The sequence below is a fragment of the Amblyomma americanum genome, chromosome 1 (assembly GCF_052857255.1).
Source record: "Amblyomma americanum isolate KBUSLIRL-KWMA chromosome 1, ASM5285725v1, whole genome shotgun sequence".
NCBI classification, from domain to species: domain Eukaryota; kingdom Metazoa; phylum Arthropoda; class Arachnida; order Ixodida; family Ixodidae; genus Amblyomma; species Amblyomma americanum.
The window spans coordinates 118292683-118301390 of record NC_135497.1 but is presented as its reverse complement, the minus strand read 5'-3'; the positions used below and the strand labels follow the sequence as shown (position 1 = coordinate 118301390).

General features: G+C 56.3%; 1 protein-coding gene across 1 annotated transcript; it reads left to right on the top strand.

Annotated features, from left to right (window-relative positions):
• The first annotated feature begins 202 nt into the window (after positions 1 to 202).
• LOC144113340 (uncharacterized) lies at positions 203 to 3425 on the top strand. Its single transcript, XM_077646364.1, has 3 exons — positions 203 to 206; positions 604 to 1726; positions 2755 to 3425. The coding sequence occupies exons 1-3, from the start codon at positions 203 to 205 to the stop codon at positions 3359 to 3361; spliced, it is 1734 nt and encodes a 577-aa protein (XP_077502490.1). The 3' UTR covers positions 3362 to 3425.
• The last annotated feature ends 5283 nt before the right edge of the window (positions 3426 to 8708 follow it).

The following is an 8708-nucleotide window of genomic DNA, read 5'->3' as shown; positions in this document are numbered from 1 at the left end:
GTTAACATTTAGGCATCTGGTAACATAAATTCTTTAGATTGCAGTTTTACACCTGTTTATAAAAGCGTGACGAAAAAGGAGTTTATTTTATTACTGTCGCATTAAGAATGGAACCTACAGCGCACGCCAAACCGGGCGAAAAGCGCGAAACCCGATTGTTTCCTCTCCGAGTGCGTTTCATTCGCTGCAGAGTATCGTCGAGATGGGTGTGATGGGGATACACTACACACAGGTGAGCTATACGCGCACGTTGTGAGAAATACCGGACCAAGCAGGTCACTAAATCGCGAGTGGTTCCTTAGCTCGGGTCATGCGACAGTTTCGACCGTATACTAAAACCGAGAGGGTTATCAGCAGCACTCTGGTGGCGGAATGTGCTTGTCAGCGGCTGCCACTGGCCCATTCACCTGTATTTGCCACGCGAACAGAGTGCATGGGCGATGGCATGTTAGGTAGTCACTCCATGGTGGACGAGGCCAGGCGGAGCACGTCGATCAGCGTGGTGCACTTGACCTTGGACTTCAGGTTCACGACGCTTCCTGCTAGCCACAGGTCACGCTGTACGGGCACGGCTGAGAAAAAGGCCCTCTTCTTCATTCCCAGAACTCCAGGAGGGCCGGATTCTCCATGTGGCGTGGACTCTCCCGGCGGCCTCGGCCCTCCCGGCGCCCCTTGCCTTCTCGGCGCCCCCGGCCCTAACGACGGCCTCGGCTTTCTCAGCGGCCCCCGCCCTCCCGGTGCCACCGGTCCTCCTCGTGCCCCCAGCTCTCCCGGCACCCCAGGCACTCCCGGTGCCCCCGGCCGTCCCGGCACGCCCGGCCCTCCAGGCATTCCTGGCCTTCCTGGCGGCCTCGGCCCAGTCTTCACACCCGGCCCTCCAGGCGGCCCGGACAGTCCCGGTGGAGTCGGCTCTCCCAGCGCCCCTGGCCTGCCTGGCGACCTCGTCTGTTTCGGCGCCCCCGGCCGTCACGACGGTGCCGGCCCTGCTGTTGCCCCCAGCCCTCCTGGCGCCCGCGGTCCTTCCCGGTCCCGACCTAGCACGCGTGGACCTCCCAGCGGCCCCGAACCTCCGGACATGCCTGAGGCTCTGGGCGCCCCTGGCTCTTCCAGTGGCCCGGACCCTCCCGGCACCCCCAGCCCACCCAGCAGCCTCAGCAATCCCTGCGCCTCCGGCCCGCCCGGCGGCCTTGGCTATCCCAGCACCACCGGCCCTCCCAGCAGCTTCGTCTCCCCTAGCGGCCCTGGCTCTCCCAGCGCCCCCGGGCCTACCGGCGCCCCTGGACCTCCCGGTGGCCTCAGGTGCCCTGACCCCACCGTCGCCATCGGCCAACCCGGCGGCCTCGCCACTCATGGCGCCCTCAGACCTTCCGGTGCCCCCGGCCCTTCGTGCGGCCTCAGCTCTCTCGGCAACCCCAGCCCATCCGGCGGCCTCAGCTTTCCCAGCTCCCCTGGTTCTCCTGGCGGCCTCGACACTCCTAGCGGCCGCGGTCCTCCTGGCCACCTTGGCTCTCCCGGCTTCCCCGGCCCTCACAGCGGTCCCAGCACTCTCGGCGCCCCGGCTGTCCCGACGCGCCCGGCCCTCGGTGCCCGCGGCCCTGTCGGAACCGCGACATCCCCCGTCAGTCTCGGCTCTCTCGCCGCCCGCGGCCCACCCTTCGACCCCGGCCCTCTCGGCAGCCCCGGTGCTCTCGGAGTCGCCGCCAAAGTCGCCGGTGTGCAGAAGACGGTAAATCAGAAGGCTGCCAGAAAGGGTGGGCTATAATTAATAAAGGCACAGTCGATCGGCCAGACTAGATTTCGCAAGATTGGCAGTTAGAGCATGCCAATCGGATGGCCAGATGTAGTCGCTTTAAACGTGCCTCGCAGCTCCTCACGTTGTCTTTTCTTTGAGCTGTCGTCACAAACACTTAAAGACGTGAAGCACATCGCGCGCTTTTACTGGTGCGTTTCTTTGCAGTTTCTGTTGCAGCCGAAATTGACACTTTTACGAGAGCGGTATCGGCGGCTACTCAGAATAAGGCCTCTTATGATCATCTGTTGTCGTGGTGCCGCGAGAGCAGAAGCACCCTGGGCCTCGGAACAGCTTTACGGGGCAAAAGAAAGGCCCCATGGGTGATATTGTACTGGTCCAGGGTTTCTGTCTAGCATGCTGAGCGGTCCGCAAAGCAGCCTATCAGGACAAAGTGGATGGGGGAGGGGGGACTGGGCCTGCGGGCATTGCCATAGTAGCAGTCGGTGGGCCTGCGTGAGCTCGAGCATACTCTGAAACTTTTCGACTTGCACTTTCCAGGGATCTTGCTAATGGGTGCCCTGGACCCCGTAAGCCTTCTGGTTTCAGGCAAAGCCCGTTCTGTTCAGGGGCTCAAGGGCATCAACAGTAATGACTATTGAATTGTTTCACTTCGCGGTCAACCACACAGTTAAGGATCTCTGTAGGCTGGTTGGAGCACCGTACAACTGCAGCACTCTGAAACTGCCACGCAGATTCTTATGTTGAGGATACTCTTGTAATCACGGGTGCGCTCTCCGATAAATATAGCTACATGACTTTGTGTTCTAAGCAGATCGACTATCCGCTTTACATGGCCATTAGTGGTCGTGTTGTGACAGGTATGGGCGTTTCGTTCCGTCGCATCAAAGGGACGCTCGTTAACGGTTGGCATGGGAATAGCTCCCTAGCCTCCCGACATGCCTGCCCCCCCCCAACCGGCCCCCTGGCTCTTTCGGCGACCCTGAACCTCCCGGAACACCCAGCCCACCTGGAGTCCTCGGCTATCCCGGTGCCCCCAGCCCACCCAGCGGCCTTGGCTATCCCGGCACCTCCGGCCCTCCAGCACGCCAGGCCCTCCAGGCGGTCATGACTCTCCCTGCGCCCCCAGCCCTCCCGACGACCTCGCCCTTTCCAGCGGCCACAGCCCTTCTGGCGCCCTCGACCCTTCCGCTCCTGGCCCTCCAGAAGGTCTCGGTCCCCTCACTACGCACAGAACTCCAGGAGGCCCGGATTCACCAGGTGTCCCAGACTCTCCAGGCGGCCTCGGCCCTCTCTGCGCCCCATGCCTTCTCGGCGCCCCCGACCCTAACGACGGCCTCGTCGTACCAAGCGGCCCCGGCCCTCCAAGCGCCACCAGTCCTCCTGGCGACCCTTGTCGCCCTCTTCCCCCGGCCCTTTGAACACGCCAGGCCCTCCGGGTGCTCCTGGCCCTTTTGGAGGCCTCGGTATACTGAGCACGCTCAGCCCTCCAGGTGGCCCGGACTCTCCCAGCGGCCTCGGCTCTCCCGGCGCCCCCAGCCCATCCGGCGGCCTCGGCTATCCCGGCACCTCCGGTCTGCCCAGCACGGCCGGCCCTCCAGGCGGCCTTGACTCTCCCGGCGCCCCCGGCTCTCACGACGGCCTCGCCCTTCTTTGCGGGCCCGGCTCTCCCGGTGACCCCAGCCCCCTTGACGCCCTCGACCCTTCCATTTCTGGTTCCCTGGAGGCCTCGGTCCCCTCACTACGCCCGAAACTCCAAGCGGTCCGGATTCTCCTGGTGGCCCGGAGTCTCCCGGCGGCCTCGGCTCTCCCAGGGACCCTGGGCTGCCAGGCGACCTCGTCTCTTTCGGCGCCTCCTGCCCTCACGACAGTCCCGGCCCTCCCAGATCCCCTAGTCCTCCTGGAGCCCGCGGTCCTCCCCAGTCCGGCCGACCCAGCACGCGTGGTCCTCCCAGCGGCTGCCAGCCTCCTGACATGCCTGACCCTATCGGCGCCCCTGTCTCTTCCGGTGGCCCGTACCCTCCTGCCACCCCCAGGCCACCCGGCAGCCTCGGCAACCCCGGTGCCTGCGGCGCTCCCGGCGACCTTGGCTTTGCCAGCACCCCCGGGCCTCCCAGCAGCTTCGGCTCCAGAAGCGGCCCTGGCTCTCCAAGCGTCTCCGGGCCTACCAGCGCCCCTGGCCCTCCCGGTGGCGTCAGGTGCCCTGACCTTACCGTAGCCATCGGCCAACCCGGTGACCTCGCCACTCATGGCGCCCTCGGTCCTTCAAGCGTCCCCACCCCTTCCGAAGACTCGGTTCTCTCGGCACCCCCAGCCCATCCGGCGACCTCGGCTTTCTCAGCTCCCCCGGCTCTCCTGCCGGCCATGGTCCTCCTTGCCTTCTTGGCTCTCCCGGCTTCCCCGGCCCTCACAGCGGTCCCAGCACTCCCTGCGCCCCTGGCTGTCCCGAAGCACCCGGCCCACGGTGCCCGCGGCCGTGCCGGAACCGCGAGACCTCCCGTCGGTCTCGGCTCTCTCGCCGCCCCCGGCCCTCCCGGCAGCCCCGGTGATGCCGGAGTCGCCGCCAGTCGCCGGTGCGCAGAAGCCGGTAAATCAGAAGGCTGCCAGAATGAGTGGTCTATAATTAATAAAGGCACAGTCGATCGGCCAGAACGGATGTCGCAAGATTGGCAGCGCACCGCGCTACTGCAGTTACAGTATTCTAATCGGATGGCCAGATGTAGTCGCTTTAAACATTCCCCGCAGCTCCTTACGTTGTCTTTTCTTTGCGCTGTCGTATGAAACACTTAAATACGTGAAGCACATCGTGCGCTTTTATTGGTACGTTTCTTTTGCAGCCAGTTTGTGTTGCAGCCAAAATTGACACTTTTACGAGAGCACTATCGGTGGCTACTCAAAACAAGGCCTCTTATGATCATCTGTTGTCGTGGTGCCGCATGAGCAGAAGCACCCTGGGCCTCGGTACAACTTTAGGGGCAAAAGAAAGGCCCCATGGGTGGTATTTTACTGGTCCAGGGTCTGTGTCTTTCAGGCTGTAGCAAACGATGTAGCAAGCCATTATGCGCAGAAAGCATTGCTGTTGAAACTTTGGCCACTGAAACGCTGCAACGAGACGGCCACAGCTCTCTGCAATGAACGGATTGGAAAAATCTGTCAGCTGCTTCACCATGGCGCCCGCCCTGTTTTGGAGGTGGAAATATGCTACAACGCTGGAGACTAGAGACTACAGAGAAGTGGACGGCATATGTGTTCTCTGTAAAACGCACGCCGAATTTCAGTTTGAAAAAAGAGGTTAATGCGGTCACTGCTTGAACGTTTTATGAACTAGCGTTTTTCACCGCAGCAATATATACGTAACGAGGTACCCACCCTGGGGGCTTAGTGTAGCTTTTATTACATAGAGAAGTTTGCCAGTTTAGCTTAAAGGGCGAATGAAGATGTTTTAAAATTCTATCAGCTCCAAGAGGACGAATGTGTGAAACTGGGAGTGAAATGATGTGGGGTGTTTTTGTGCTAGTATTTCAATTCGTGACATAATCGATTAATGAAGCCGCATTTAGGCATCTCCGATGTGCACAGTATTGGCCAGGGGCTGCAGTGATGCTCTGTACTGCTGCACCATTACATTTACAGCGAAGAAAAGGTTTCCTGAAGGAAAAGCCCACGAAGGGTTGTTTGTCAGCATCGGACTACGATCGGCAGCAAGTGCGCGATGACGACTAGAATGTGAAATTTCGGCAACTGTGAAGTCTTCAAGCTTTTACGCACTTCTACAGCGAAGTGAGGAGACGCCTGAATATCGTTACTCTTTTAATCGTTGATTACGTCACCATTTTAAACCACCGCGCAAAAGTCGCTTTTAAAAAACGCACTGCTCGCCGCCGAAGAGAGCGTCATATCGCCAAGGATGATGTCTGAACGAACTGCTCTACAGACTACTGTCCTGTACAAATTGGCTAGTCTGCACTCAAGTTTCAGCATACAGCGGAGTGATGTCATTTTTTGACATGCCTTATCATCTCTATCTTCAGACTGGATTTCTTGTCTCATTTTTTAGCAACCGTCAAGTGTTTTTCTTTTTTTTGACAGTGCACGGTCAGTGGCTTCAGCAAGACACATAAAATATCGCAGAACGAAACAACCAAATTGTAAATGCCATATCACCTTTTATTTTCTCTTAATTTACGTTGGAAGTGAATCTTATAGTCAATCATTCTCCTTTCCTTATTCCAATGACAGTTCCATCAGGTAAACCGAAACGCATGTTATGAACATCAGGTAAACTGAAACGCATGTTACTTGCCGCAGAATATGAATCTTTGCTTCTCAGCTTCCGCGGAAATTCGGGAAGCGTGATGAACCATTGCTACTAGTTCCAGAGGTGTTTTCTTTAATTGAATGGGGAACCTCGGTCCCAGATCGAGCACACGACGCACATCACGGGGACGGGAACCCCACATATACAGAATATGGTGTTCACAGTCGTGCTTTTCTTCTTCGGTAGTAGGGCTCGCCGGTACGGCAAAACTTGTTGCCAGATGAAGTCAGTGCAGCTTTCGGCGATGGTGAGATATTCTCTGAATACCTGCTTGCTTCTAATAGAGCCACATGCTCCTTCAGGTGGAGCAAAGCATCTCGATGAAGAAGGCTAGCTAGCTGATGGCATTCGGACCTCACTATTTTGCGCATCCTGATGTCATTCCCTTGTTTGGTAAGTAGCCTTCAAACAAGCGGCGGAGTTCGGGTCTGAAAATCTTGTGGCGGAACAATGGTTCATCATGCTTCCCGACTTGCCGGGGAATACACGATTTATTACGTTATGAGCCATCAAACTGCAACATTCCCGTTGCATCTCAGCACCCCCTCCCCCCCTCGCGCTGCAGTGCTCCTAGCACCTGGCCACTTCACTGCTCCAGCGCGGGCAGGGCAGAGAATTGACGTCGCTGTGCGCCCTGCTGCAAGCGCGCGTTTTTCGAATGGCGCGAGAAATTGCCCTAATTAGTTGAGCCTCAGCGGCGAGGGTAATCACGTTTTGGAAATTCGAGGAACTGATATGGCTATTAATAACTGCCGGCCACAAAACTCTATTTGCAACCAGGTACCTGTCGGTAATAGTTAAAAATGTAACTTCTATAATTTAGTTTATAAATTCAATAGTTAAAATGATTCGCGTGTTTTCTGACATCCGCCAGCACTGGTTGCTGCAAAAGCACCGCTACAATCATAGATTGAATGCGCGCCGTTCAAATCTCCCGCGTCCCGAGAGAGCGCAGGAGAGGAGAACAGCAGAGAGGAATACCTCCTCCTTGTCGGCCCATGTGACGTCATTATGAGGAGCCGGAGACCGTCTGAGTGACCCGAACGTGCTTTCAGCGCGCGTTGTTCCTCGTGTTGCCTGCGTTGTGGTCGTAATCCCAAAGTGTTTCAGCCAAGTTTTGAGCATCCGACCACGTGCAGCCGACCTAACACGAGGTACTGCTGTGCGTTCGGGTGTACGAGCACCTACGGCCGCGACGATGTCGTCTTCCACACTTTCCCGAAAGATCAAAAGCTCGCAGCGCAGTGGGTCGTTGCTGTGAAGAGGGAGAGTTTCAAGCCGACCAAAGCAAGCGTACTCTGCTCGAAGCACTTTCGTGACAGCGACTACGTGCAGAGCTTGTCCCTAATGCGATCGCTAGGGGTTTCTGTCAAAGGGGCACGGCTGAACCATGACGCGGTTCCTTCACCATTTTTGCACAAAAGAAGCATGTCACCACTGTCAAGAAGTGCATTTGCTAAAAGAAGGAAACATGAGGTGAGTGGTTCTACTTCCGATTTTAAATTCATTAATCTGCGGCAATTCTGGTCTCATTTGCGTGGGGAGCTTTGCATGAAGCGTTGACCGCGAGTAGCGCACGCGGAGAGCGATCCCGCGATGGTACGGGCACAGCGCCGCGCGCCTGTACTCGGGTTTCCTTTTCTCGCGCAAGGCGATATGCTATAGAGACCCTTGCGCTAAACGTCACTTAACTCATCAATGAGTGTGTTGTGTTGTGTTTTATGTCACATAGGCAACTAAGGCCATCATGCGCCAAGCACAAGGTTTACTCATCAATGAAACACTGCTGATGATTCCTCGCGTGCAGACGAGACGGGCAATTATAATGGTAATGGTCCTGCGCATGCGCACTGGCGCCTCGCTATTCCCCTATGTCCCTAACCGATAGCTTCACACTTTTTAAATCTGTCCAATCTCGATGTGGTTATGCAAATGCGATAAGTCGGCAGGCGTCATAGTATTCTTACGATGTAAACATACATTTCGATGATCACCAAACAGCCGAGAACGACTTCACATACGCGGTTTTTTTGCTTTGATAGAAAAATTTTCAGTAAAGAGCAATTCAGTAATCCAGGACGCTTTTTATCCTTTCAGGTCCTTGCACAACTGCTTGGAGAAGGATCAAGCATGGAAAAACTTGATCCAAAATTGGGCAGTCCCTCTGGTAGCTCTACAGGTAATGACGCTACATTCAGTCTGAACATTTAGTTGTGCATGCCTATACTGTGCATCAAATCATGTCTGCCTGTGCTGCAGATGTTACAACAGAAGCTGGAGCAGATCTCTGTGCAATGCCACATGAAAACTTCGGCGTGGAAAATTCACTAAGTATCCTAGCTCTCACTGGTAATGGCCAATCTTCAGCAAGCAGAGTAATGCAAGGCATTGACGCCTTACACATTATATGATAACCTGCTCATTATTGCGGATTCAGCACATGATGCAACGCTGGAGGTCAAACTGACAGAGTCTTGTGAGGGAAGACACAAGTCTGTCCAAGCAACGATGCGGCCAGCGACAAAAAGCACAGCTGTACAGGCATGTGTGAAAAGAAGCATGGCATCACACCACTATCAGACAAAACCACACACTGTATCTATCGGTATGTGCCTCCACAATCAGCGTACATTTTTGATG

Coding starts and splice junctions, on each gene's coding strand:
- LOC144113340 (XM_077646364.1), top strand. Junction 1,727..2,754: donor TCGCCGGTGTGCAGAAGACG/GTAAATCAGAAG, acceptor CGGAACACCCAG/CCCACCTGGAGTCCTCGGCT.